Here is a 12,997-nt window from a genome sequence, read left to right as displayed (position 1 = left end):
GCCGTTTGCGAATCTTTAGTTGGAGCTCCGAGTGCTCTTACATGGTTCCACAATGTTTTTGGTGCGCCTCTGTCTCTTTTGCAAATGCTATGCACCCAACCTGCACTTGTATATTCAATTTTCTCTTGCACGAGCTCACTCGCCACTTTTGTTTTCTCTGTATTTATTCCATCTAAGGAGCACCTCTTCGTCATGTAATCCCAACGTTTTTTAGCTTCTCGATGATCTCTAGATGCCTAATTGCGCTCTTCTATAGCATGCTTTAATTTCCTTGCTCCGCCACTCACGTGGCTTTCTCTTTCCAATCCAATATTTGTCTGGCCATGTCTGTCTTATCTCCTGCTGCATAATGCCTTCCAGTTCCTTACATTCAAAGACTGTTGCAGGAAACACCCCTAGTTTCTACATATTTTTTTCAATCTCTGTTATTTGCTTTTCACTCATTTTTAGAAATTCCGATGCTATTGGTTCGTGTTTTGCGTCAGTATCCTACCCAAATTTGAAGGTTAAGCGTTTATGAACGCTACCCAGGCTATTTTTTCTATGTTCATCTATCATCCTTTCGTCTAGTCGTTCGTCAACCGCTTCTGAGACTAAGGAGCAATCGATACATGATTGCCTATTTCCGGATTGCCACGTTACCTAGCTCTCCATGACACTTATTCTCCCTGTTAACTATTATAAGGTTCTGTTCGTCGCACAGATCAAGCACTAGAAAACCGTTGTAATCAGTGTATCTGTTTGAATCCTTTCTGTACGCATTCATATCTTCTACTAATAACACCTGGCCCGATCTCTTGTACTCATTAATATCGCCTATGATACAATTAATAGCTTCATTATTTTGATATCCGCTATCAGTATACCTGTCCACAGGTAAACTGCTCCAAGCCACGTCTTTTTGCCTTCCCGTGTGCCGCTAATCCCCAAATGTTGCTTACATGTATCTGTTTTCGAAATTGGAATTCAAAGGTGATATACAAGGCATGCAGTGGGAGAAACTGCTTCAAATTTATTTCTGAAGCGGTTCGTGAAAAAAAAAAATGCTAAGCGAAATATCTGCAGCGCATTCGAAGCACTGCTAGGCGGTCTCAAATTACGAGAATCGCTTTATTTGCAGTGATACGCACTCATGCATGGACAAAGCCACGCACGAAACTTGGCAGTATAGTTTCAGTCTGGAGCTCTGCCGAGCAAGACTGGTTGTGGCAGCGGCGCAGTTTGCTAGTGGTTGCGTTAGAGTGCATGACTGGCACCGACCTTGTTACTGTGACTAGTACAAACTAACTTGACGAGCCACCAGTTACATTAAGTTTAATTGCGGTGCGACGTGATAGAGTAATGAAGCGCCTTTTTGCAATGCGATGTAGTGTCGCAACTTTTCTTGCGAAAACTACAGCAAACTGATACCTCGGCACTCGCTCTAAGCGAAACCGAAAGAAATGTTCTTTCAAGCTAACCGCTTGCTTCAGTTTTAACCATTGCAACCAAGTTTTCACAAAAGGTGAGCGGTGACGCGTTTCATCTTGTCGCTCAGTGGTGGCACGTCAGTTAATATGCCCCCCGCCCCCCTTCCTCCCTCAAGAAGAAAATAAGAGGTACCCCAGCATGTCCACAGTTTAATGATTGAAGACTTCTGGTTGTCGCAAGTGTCCATTTTTAAACCCATATTATAGTTCGATTTTCGCTGCGCTTCTCTCTTAGTGAACTGCGGAAACGAATGGTCCATTCGCCATAACGTTGTGCATAAGCAGCGAAAAACGCTCGCTGGACAGGAGCGACAGGCGAAATTTAGACTGAAAAGCGAAAAAAAAAACATTTTGATCGAGCGTTGCAATCAACTCGTTTAATAATCGTTTCATTTATTGGTTCCTTCCTCTTCGTCTTATCTTCAACGTTGTTGGGCTGCATCAAAACCTAGATGCTGTTCTCGCATGACTGTATGCGCGCATGAGTACAGCGTCCGGCTTGGCTGCGGGAAGTGCGTGGTTCGACCCCCTCCGCCCGACACCCACTGGTTCCAAGGAGCCGCCCCAGCGGGGTGTGCGACTTTTCAGGGGGATAGTGCTCGGGAGACGGTTTGCACATACCCCTATGCTTGCTGTCCCAAGAACTCGGACGAAGTACCACACAACTATCAAGGTTTTAAGGCCAAAGCAAGCAGCATATTTATAATCTTCCCTGGCAGAACGTCAACTATGTTTGAAGTAAATGCCGGAGTAAAGAGACAGCCGAGGCTCCTTGTAGCGTGTCACGCTCATTTAAAGTAGCCGTTTGCAATTTTCCCCTAAATTACAAGTGTGCATGAACTTCGGCATGTAATTTTCTTTAATGTGGCAGAAATATCTCCCGCCCTTTTTTATTGCTGCCTTTTAAACAAAGTCGTAGCTATTGAAGGCCGTTGGGACATCGTAGCCCGCAGTGTCCGTGAGCGCTCCTGCGTAGAAAAAGAAAAATCTGATCCAACCCACACTCTTCAATCTATGTGAAACGAAGTGGTTAATGAAAGGCTATTTGGAGATGGAGCAGAATATGATGCGGCAGAGTATTGTGGATTATCGTACGTTACGAGATTTGATCAACGTTAGTTTTTTTGGTAAATTTCGTGACGCTAAGTTCGTGGGCCTATTCACCCTGTGTAACATGCTGACCAACAGGCGACGTACATCTTTAGAAAGGCAGCGCTGAAACGCGGGAGAAACACTGAGGTAGGTGACATAAATGTTAAATTAACACAGCCAACAAGACTGTACGTTGATGTTTACCAACATGGGGCGCTATGACGTAAAGCTATATACTTTGTTCGATAGCCGGCTGTGGTGGTCGACGTATGTTGCCGGCGAAATGCAGTCTAGTGTCATCCTCAGTGGTGTCCCTCGTAGTGAGCTATACAGCTCAGATCGGCAAAAACAGCAAAATTCACCCAGTCTCCGTCACAACAACCTCACAAGCCTCACTATACGGGGCTCAAACGCATAAGGAATTGAGACCCCGGCGAAATTACTCGGACTATTTATACTCATGTGAGCTTACTTATTCACGGAATCGCCATGCCAGTCAGACACAGAGGATCAACGTCTCAGCTCCATTCTTCGATACACGTTCATGAAGGATCATGTGGACTGAATATATAACGGGTGCTAAATAACGTAAAGCTATTCCAAACTTTTCTATTCCAATTCTGCAATCAGCCCTCGACGATTGGCCAAAAATTTTTGAGCCGTCCCCACTTCGCCTGTCTGCCACGCAACGTCATGAAAACCGCGATTGCTCCCCATTTCATATGGGGAGCAATCGATCATGCCCTGATCATACCCTGATCATGCGTGAATAGACCAAACGAAAGAAAAAAATTATTTCTGGTTCGACGCCTTTCGCCATTAGCCCTCTGTTATTGGTCAAACGTTATTGGCCTGCGCGCACTTCACCTGTCTATCACGCGACGTCACAAGACCGCGAAGACTCCCCGTATCAAAATGACGTGTAGGCGTTAAAGATGCATTAACATGTCGAACAAAACTGAATTTTTCTCTGAATAGCCGGAAACTGGCGCGTTCCGAAAGGAAAGGAAGATGACGGCCCGTCGATCCCTCAGGCACTGGCTACTCGCACCTGCTTGAGCATGTATTTATTTGCGTGTAATAAAGCTTTTTGCCTGGCAGCATAGCGCTATCGAGCCCTTTCCGCACGTATACGACATCGCTCTGCGAACTTTTCATTGCTGAGGAACCGTTTTAGCTGTATTCTTAACCCTCCGTTGCATGCAGCCGCAATTTTTGACCAGCCACCACAGTCTAGTCAGGGGAAGCGGACCAATCGCAGACGCCGGCACCACTACCCTAATCCGATTATCGATTTTGACTGTGCTGGTTCGGCCCCATCAAATCCTTTTCCAATTGAGCATGCTCCTCGCCTCGTGTCAGCCAATTAGATAATGTAAGCGATGTTATTAGTTTTGAAAGCGAATACAAGTGACCTCCTATAAACGAGGAGAGGTTTTGATTGGGCCGTTCAGACAACGCTGCGGGTGACTGCTCGATGCTTCTGTCGGCGGTTACGTAAATTTGACTACAGGAGATTGGAAAAAAAACAGATTGGGATAGTTCTACGTTATAGGTCCCCACATGTGATTCAGACTTACGTGAATTCATTCGGCCAAGCTTTGATTAAGTGAAACTCACCCTGACTCAAAATTACATGTACTTCGACTCACCTTGACTATGCCCGATTAAGATTTATGTTTATGCCGGCCTCGCACACAATAATTCAAGTAAACTCACGCCTTATCGCAGTTAGGGTAGCTCAGACTGAGACTAATGTACGGCTTCGAGTCTGAGTGTAGCGTTTTGCATTTTTTCGATGTCTGCCGAGTGATGCTAAAACCAGGGGTTACGTAGAGGGCGCCACTTTCCGAGTAGTTGCTGCTAGGGTCAAGGTTGGCAGCTGGCACTCTGTGCATAAAATCAGAAACCTTGCCAGGGTTGCAAGTTAACCAAAGGTCGGTTGACCGCCTGGCATTGGGGGTCCACGGTAAAACCACAAATGAGACAGTGCAAGATAACGTATGCTGGAGCCCTTTGAAGTCAGACGCGCAGAGCAAAGTTCGCGTCGAAGAAAGACTCAAGAAAATGGAATAAGATAAATAAGTGGCTGAAGTGCACAAATACATGTGCCTCGAAATCGTGTTCATGGAATGGGGGAAGAGGTCAAGGAACTTGGGAAACAAATACAGAGTTATTGAAAGCGTAAATTGACAATGCAGAGCCACCAAAAAGAAAGTTAGAGAAACAGAGGCGGTAACCCGTATCCGAAGGATGGAAACAAAACAAACAATAACAGCAAAAAACGAAAGAAGCGAGGCCACGGAGATCTTCAAATGCTGGACTGAATAATTCAGGAGTAAAAATCTGTAAAATAACACAAAGGGCTGTGCCTTGCTATTTGAGGGCATAGCTGGCTGCCTGAGGACAAAAATACTCGCAATAGGATGAGGTATTCGTGTGCGGCACCAAAGCATGACGTAATGCAATGTCAAGGTCATCACAGCAAGAGCAGTAGGGTAGGCCCGCCTTCCAGAAGTGCTGGGATTCAAAGCGCATGAGACAATTAACTGTTCAGTGGTTGAGATGAGCGAAAGAAGTTTACAGTGACGGTGAAACAACAAAAAAAAAAAGAACTGAGAGGAGAAGCGGTGCCGTTACAGGCACAGGCAAGTCTACAATATGGAGATAGAGGTCCTAATGAATCAAGAAAGAATAAAGAACAATGCAAAATGCGAGACTACTATTCATGTATGTAATACTTATTAGCTTAAGCAGACTAGGTTACTACTTCTCGCCGCCCCGTTTCGAAGGGGATGCTAATAGAATTCATCCATCATCATATGGTCGAAGTTTATGGATGGCGGTCATGGTCACGTCAACTTCCTCTCATTGCCTGCCGATGTGACGGCGAGAAGCGCGCAAGCAAAGAGTGGCCACGGTGTTGAAGCAGTGCCCGGTGATAATCCTCCGTGCTCTAGCAGCATCAGGTATCGAATGTCCGAGAACGCGGTACAGCCATGGTGCACTACTAACCTTCCACGCATTGCAATGTTACTGGGCAGGCATGGTAAATAATCCAAGAGGATATGCGTGGGCCTCAGTGGGCCGCTCCGAGAAGCAAGACTTGAGGAATTATTTTCCTCACCGGCTTATCCTGCCCTACTTACCGGCAGTGCAGGCGGTCATGAAGCACGCCAGCGAGCCAGCGACCAGGGCGCGTCCGGCTACGCGCGCGCAGTCGGAAAGGCGCTCGGGCGCCAGCGCGGCGTAGGCGCCCAACTGGACGCCCAGGGCACCGAAGCTCGAGAAGCCGCACAGGGTGTGCGCGCACAGCAGCTGCGAGCGCAGGGACAGCAGGCCGCCCCGTGCCAGCTCGCCCATCTTGCCGTAGGCCACGACCTCGTTGAGAGCAGCCTTGAGGCCCAGCAGGGAGGCGACGCGCGAGCACTCGTGAAGCCCGACGCCCATCGCCAGGGCCAGCGGCACGAACAGCCGACCCAACAGCCACTGGGATTATCGCGCAATGGAACGGCGACTGTAGAGTGGAATGAATGTGTAGCTCTTGACAAGCTTTCACGGGCGAAGCTGCGTAGGGGAGGAGGAGGAGGAGGAGTAGATTTTAACGAAGAGAAAGGAGGAGAGGTCGGCCTGGAAAGCGTGCCTCTAACCTGATACTCCTCACTAGGGCAAGGGGAAGTGGGAGATACAGGGAAAGGTAGGTGATAATGATATGGAACAATGAAATAGTTTATACATGTTGTCCAATACGCGGATGCGCGCTTTAGACACAATGCGCGCAGAAGTAATCTTGTCCGTACACAAAGTTATCGCGCTAAGACATTTCGCACTGTCTTCACGTCTCACAGGTCCTAGAGACGACCATCTAAGCCAGTCTGAGAAAGAAAGTTCAAGAGTGATCTTATAGTGCCTCGGGCATGGTCAATTCCTCTCCACGCGCTTATAAAATCTTTTCTTCCGAAAACGGGTAGGAGTCCAGACAGTCAACACTATAGACTTAAGTATCCTTTGCTCGCTGGCATATTCAGGCACCACGCAAAGTATGTGAGCTTTAATCCCAGGAGTGTGACAGACGTTACAGTTAAGTCCATTCTCGTCCAATCTTGTGAAGTTATCGGTGAGTGTATGCCACACCGAGCCGTAATCGATGGATGAGTGTTTCCTGGCCTCTCCGCAACCGAAGTGGAAGCCGGAATTGCAAACCAGCGTCAAGTCTATGGAGACGCTCAAATTGCCGATGCTTTAGGTTGTCCCATTATCGCGCCATAGAGCGTTGAGGACGGAGAAGGGGTCACAACGTTTCTGTGCGGCGGCCTAGTGGTATCGAGTGGGCAAAGACGCATTGTGCAAAGCTGAGTCGGAGCAGTAAAGCAGGTGCCGCGTACATGAAATCAATAACTCTAGCGTCAACAGGATGGACACAAGAAAGGTGACAGGACGAACGCTATTGTACTGTCACTTTGGTGTTAACGCTATGGCTATTGCTTGTAGTATAACTGTCTAGTCCGAGAGCAAGTTGTGCTAATATGTGTCCTATGCAAGGGAGAGTATACTATAGTACTAAGCTCGGATATAGTTAATCGTTTGAAATAACTCCGGTATAGCGACGGAATTGCGCAGGGTACAGCGAGCAGCTAGCAAAGTCTAGTGCGAATTTTGAGCAGTAGCAGAACGAACTTGCAGGAGTGAGAACTCACTCATACAGCTTACTTGTCTTTGATGCACGAGTTGATCAGATTGGCATGCGGCACGGGAAGGTATTTTTAAGGGGTACTGTAGTGTCACAATAAATATTATCTTCACTTTGAATTAATTTTCGAGCCTGAGGACAGCCATATAGCTTGAGCTCAGTCAAGCGTCTTTTCCTCTGGCGCCTACGTTAACAGTAGCTTCGGAAGAGATCGAGAAGCAGTTGTGTGCAGTTGTCTGTTTCATCCCTGCTTATTTTTTTCGACTGAGATTCCGGACCTTTTCCTACCTAAGATATGCTGATCGAGCGCAGTGCGTCACGTCCCGTGCAATGTCGTCGATACTTCCGACGCCACATGCAATAGGGCTGCATTGAGCCTGCTGATATCTTCACGTGAAAAATACGCCATACGCAAGGAAGAGAAACCGGAGACTGTCTGTATTTAATTTTCTTCAGTGCATGCTTTTCAAACTTCGTCCTCATCAGGACTCAGGCGATCTTTGTCGTCGCCAGCACTGGGGCGCCGCCACAAGCTCTATCGCATGCGTACGTAATCGACCCGTTCTGCCACTTAACGAAGCCTAAGAATGACGTTTCTAATATATAACGAAGGCCTGAAGGAAGTGAGGGATCTACATCTCACGTTGAGCGTGACGAACGGCCATCCCACGAGTGATCCCAGGGAGGCGAGCAGCGAGTCGGCCAGCGCCATGAAGGACAGGAATCCTAGCAGCGAGGTCACCACGTGAGCTGCCACCCGGAGCTGTGCTGACAAGCCGTGCGACACGGACTCCAGCAGGGTGCAGCCGGGACGGCTGCCAACGAAATGGTCGCAAGGGTACCGGCGCGAATTATCAAATTTGCGACGACAATGAGATGATGCCTTTGTTACAAAAGAAAAATAAAGATAAAGAAAGAACTGAACAAGACGAACACGATGTGAACTTGTTAGGCCCATTCTGCGTATATTGCTTAGGAATAGTGTGTAGCTGACAGTTTTCTCCCTCTCCAATTTGTAATTACTGCAAGTGTCTGAGGAAGCCTACCGTTCCTACTGTTCAAGCAGCGTTCAAGGGCAACAAATAGAACATCAGAAGCGTTCTGATGTTTGAAAGCATCCCCATCATCATCATCATAATAATTATCATCATAATCGTTAAAATTTATTTAAGCGCCCATGAGGGGTATTACGTAAGGAGGGAGCAAATAATGCAATACATTGTAGGGCGCCTCTCGTCGGAGGGTCTGAAAACGACCGCCCATGGCGCGGTACGGACTGTGTTTCGGTGCGCACGCCCAGAACTCTCCGCGGTCACAGCCGGTCTGGCTTCGCCGGAGGAAGATTAAACCTTGGCTGGTTGTAGCCTCTGTGCCTCTCAGAGGGATCACGACCAAGGCAAGGAACTCCTGTCCCAACAACATTCCTATATAATTGCAATAGTGTCAAACGCAAAACACGGGCAAATGTTTACAAAATATGTGGATGGTACACTTAAGGTGCATATCAGGGAATCTCCTGTCACTTCGCGATAGTTCTGCACAGGGCATTGACACGCATACTTCTTTATCTCCGGTTACCGCTTTTCACCAGCTAACAAATGTTAAACGTGGTTGCTTGGCGCAGGACGCGCCTGCATGTTTCGTTATCGGTTTCCACCGAACCTTCTGCAATCTGACTGTATCTGCGACGCAAACTGTGTAGTACTTTCTGGAAAGCACACGGGCACCAGCGAATGAGCTAGAACTTTCCATGAGTCATGCATAAAAGCCGACGCTCTTGAGCCGATCAGATTTTCGACGATTGCCCACACTGTACTTGCCGCTATTGTTGCGCTTTGACTGTAGCCTGTTTTTCTGGACACAACTTGACCCAATAAAGAGTTAGTTTAGGAGTACACAGTTTCTTGCTACTCTGTTCTTCACCGTCACTACAATGTATTATACGGCCCGGTTAGGCCCAAGTTAGTAAAAAGCCCGTACGCAAAAGTTGTAGGATAAGAGCGAGGAAACACTTCGCTTTCTTAGTGCCTATACAGAAAGATAAAGGGAAGTGCTGCAAATGAGAGGGCCGTATTGCTATTTCTTTTTCTTCATCTACTTTCTGGAATAAATGGCTGCGGAGGACACGCTGCTCTGGGCTCCGTTCCTTCATCGCTCCTGAAGCATGGTCAAGCCACACCATGAGGTTTTCTGACTTTTACGGAAGTCTAACTTTTCAACTGTCGACTTGCAAAGATCCTTCCTGGGACGCCATCTCCCGCCTGTGGGCCCCTGAGGTGTGACCATTATTACCTTCTACGGGGGTCGCTGAACTTCTCAAGGCCCGCGCAACTCTCCTCCGTCTCGGGATAGAAAAGCTTGGCGAATCCAAGCGCCGCCGGCGCCGACATCAATGAGGCGGCAATCATGTCCTCGGCCTTCACCTGCAGTGACAACGTTCTTAGTAGTGAAGAATTATTTCTCCCTGACAGTCAACACGTCTACTCTGTTATACGCTCTTCGTGGTCATATGGACAGAATGAATATCACACATTAGAGGGACAGTATGGCAGTGATACTAAATGTATAGATTAGATTGATATACCTGCTAGAGGGTCGATTATATTGTCAGACGAGAACCGCCCAGATGCGGGGATGCACGGACAAAACTATAAACATTGCGATTGCAGACACGTTTACTATAGAACCAAATCCACGAAAACTTTCTTTGGGCCTAGTTGGTGCATATTTGACAATTTCTTTAGGGCGCAGACAAGATACACGGCACAAAAAGTAGGTCAAACACAGGACAGGCGCTGTCCTGTGTTTGACCCTCTTGCCTGCCCTGTCCTGTCCTTTGTCTGACCTTCTTTTTTTTCCGTGTCTCTTGTTTGGGTCTTAAAACATTTTTGTCAAATGCAGAAAGCTACACATAAGAACTGATAAAACTGTCAAATGCTCAAGAATACTTGTACAATTCCGTACAAGTATTTTCTTGGTACACGACCTCCCTGCATGTCAGAAAAAAATACGAGGAAAAAACAATGATTATTAAATGTTCTTGAACCTGCGACACGCCACGGAGGAGGAGCGCCAACTCACGCCGAAGGTCGTGAAGACGGCGAACAGGCTTCCCGATATGGTGGCGAAGCCGCAGGTCATGACGCAGTGGATCTCGGACCTGGTCAGCTGCGCCAGGCACGGTTTTATCAGGAGCACGGAGTCGGCCTGCGTGCGAATGACAATTGAATGCCCCAGCGCCAATTTCAGCAGGGTGTTTCGATGCGCCGACAGGGACAACGTTTGTACAGACGTTCACTTTTCTCTCTACACAGCTTCGGTGGCTCGTTACGAAGCATATATTAGAGAGGTGTAGCTCAGCGAGCTAGCGGGCCAGCGGGCCCAGCCGACCAGCGTAGACGCCAGTGCGCATGCGCGGTACTACGTGTGCATTGGCGTCTACGCTGGCCCGCTGGCAGGCTGAGCTATGACCATAGATAAAGAAATTATATAACTCTCTATTCTGAGCCACCGAGTCCAAATGCAGTTAGCACCACTGGCCACAATGCTTCTAGCATACGACGCATTTATCGGATTTCGGCGTATTCTAGAGAGGGTCCAATAAAGGCGTTATAGGCTAGAAAAATTGTATCCAATGTGAGGCGGACGGCGTGTGAAGTTGGTAGCCGAGACCCATTAGTAAAGTGATTGCCTTCGTTAGTAAAAAAATATTACTAATTCTACCGTTACCAAGGGCAGTTATATCAAGGTCGCCAACATTGTGACAGCACGTAGTAACTACAACGAGCTTTTTTTTAAAGAAAGTGTTTACAAGAAACGCAGCAACGCGCATCGTCCATTGGAGAAGGCATGAATATACATGAACCGCACCACGCCTAGAAACATGTTGCTCGTTGCGCAGTAGGACTCGCAAATGGTGGTGCCCATCACGACGGCCATGAGGCGCCCCACCTTGAGTGCGAGGCACTGCAGTAGCCCGCAGTGGCACAACAACGACACCAGCAGACCGAAAAACACCACGGCAGACAGCACCTGCGTACCAGAAGCCGACCGCGGTCGTCGAATTACATTGGTTCCGGGCGAAAACAGAAGCACGCACGCACGCCCCCCCCCCCCCCCTGCACACACACACGCACATGGTGGGCGCGTTTATGCACTTATGCATTCATAATAACTTGCAACTTATGGGTACTCTTATTCTACGTATACACAGCAGCGCTTCAACACCGCCTCCCTGCTTTGCCTATACCTCTGCGACACCTTTCGTTAACGTTTCTCACGGTGAGCCCAGCACTCGCTGAGGTGCCACGCGCGTCTATATGGAAGCGCGCACCGTGAGTGCAAGCACGGGCTTTTGCTGGGGCAGCCCGTCCCCGTCGAGTTGCCCCGTGGCCAGGTAGCCGAACACGAAGCGCGCCCCGTGGCCGGCGAACGCGATGGCGGCGTTCATCTTGCCGGCGAAGCAGAGCAGGGCGCCTCGGCCCACCTTCCAACGCACCACGAGCAGGCCCAGCAGGAACTGGAGCAGGAAGCCGCTCAGCACGGGGCGCCACTTGATCTGCGGTGAGCATAAGCAGCAGCGAGGACACCGTTGAATTGGCGTGCAGCCGTCGGTTTTACAGCAACGGTGTCCGCGGTCGCTATCAAATGCCAATGAAAGAGCATCCGGCAACGCAGCCCTAGGAAGCGATTGGAATGCGTAGCCAGACGTCGGCACAGCATACGTAGACATGCGTCGGATATAACGCGAGACTATGAAAGCTGTAAGGTCGGGTATAGTGGAGTGTTTATAATGGACAATACAGGAAATGGAATTGCACTGAATCTGGAGAACGAGGCCGTTTTAAAAGTCTTGATTCCGGGCACTTGCAACCCTCCCCCCTTAATATACTTCCAAAGGTTGTGAGAACTCGTTCTTACAGCTTCGCTGTTTTTGACGTATTATTTGCTGAAACAGCGACACATCTGCGAAGGTTTTTGAATGGGGACCTGTACTGAAGAACAATTGGTTTCGGAGGTTTTAACTTGAAGTATGCGTGTTGATACCGAGAGGTATCACGGAATAGTACTGATATGGTACATAAGCTGAGATAGGCGCAGTCGCAAGTAACTCAGCTGATCACGGCTTCTTGCGGCGCTGCATTAAATTGAAGTGTGCAAAACTGTTATTGCAATGTCCTAGTCACTCGTCAGTGCAGCTGTTTCGATATCAATATCTATTTTGAAAAAAAAAAGTCGAGAGGTCAAGGAGGCCGAAAGGCTGTGCTACCAGACGGAGAGGTACAGGCCTCGAACACGCACCAGCGAAATGGAATAATAGTCACATTCATATGATTCATCGCAGTCACAGAAAAAAATAATATAGGCTAAAATATACCGAAGCATAAGTAGGGAAGTAGGGATTTGTAAGTAGCAAAAGAGCACACGAATGTTCTTTTGCTAAAAAAATTTCTGTTAAATTGCTGCTAGAATTTCCTGGAACATGTGCGGTCGAAAGCTTGCACGGCATGTTTACCGCAGAAAGTCCTCGTAGACTTCAGCTTTCACGGAAACTACGTCATCGCCCGACACGGCTCAACACAGGACAACACAATATAACGAATTAGTGTATAGCCACCTTTACTATAACGCTACGGATGCGCTGGCCATCGGCTATGTTTTCTATACGGAATCGCGCAACAAAACAACAAACGGTACTCAAATATCCTCGCTGCTGCAAATATACGCCGTCAAGCGAATCATTTTC

The 12,997-nt window shown here is 48.1% G+C and overlaps 1 protein-coding gene across 1 annotated transcript in view; it reads right to left on the bottom strand.

Annotated features, from left to right (window-relative positions):
- Positions 1 to 1,784: 1,784 nt before the first annotated feature.
- Positions 1,785 to 12,997, bottom strand: part of LOC142570478 (putative transporter YutK) — a 30,398-nt gene continuing 19,185 nt past the window's right edge. The window contains exons 5-11 of the mRNA XM_075678861.1: positions 11,585 to 11,809; positions 11,122 to 11,283; positions 10,333 to 10,458; positions 9,544 to 9,674; positions 7,895 to 8,066; positions 5,711 to 6,050; positions 1,785 to 2,437 (exon numbers count right to left, since the gene is read on the bottom strand). Coding sequence (XP_075534976.1) covers positions 2,373 to 2,437; positions 5,711 to 6,050; positions 7,895 to 8,066; positions 9,544 to 9,674; positions 10,333 to 10,458; positions 11,122 to 11,283; positions 11,585 to 11,809 — 1,221 coding nt within the window. The 3' untranslated portion in view covers positions 1,785 to 2,372. The remainder of the gene's footprint in view (positions 2,438 to 5,710; positions 6,051 to 7,894; positions 8,067 to 9,543; positions 9,675 to 10,332; positions 10,459 to 11,121; positions 11,284 to 11,584; positions 11,810 to 12,997) is intronic.

Source organism: Dermacentor variabilis, chromosome 2 (genome assembly GCF_050947875.1).
Source record: "Dermacentor variabilis isolate Ectoservices chromosome 2, ASM5094787v1, whole genome shotgun sequence".
In the NCBI taxonomy this organism is placed as follows: domain Eukaryota; kingdom Metazoa; phylum Arthropoda; class Arachnida; order Ixodida; family Ixodidae; genus Dermacentor; species Dermacentor variabilis.
Note: the sequence above shows the minus strand (reverse complement) of the source record. Positions and strands in the feature narration are given on the sequence as shown.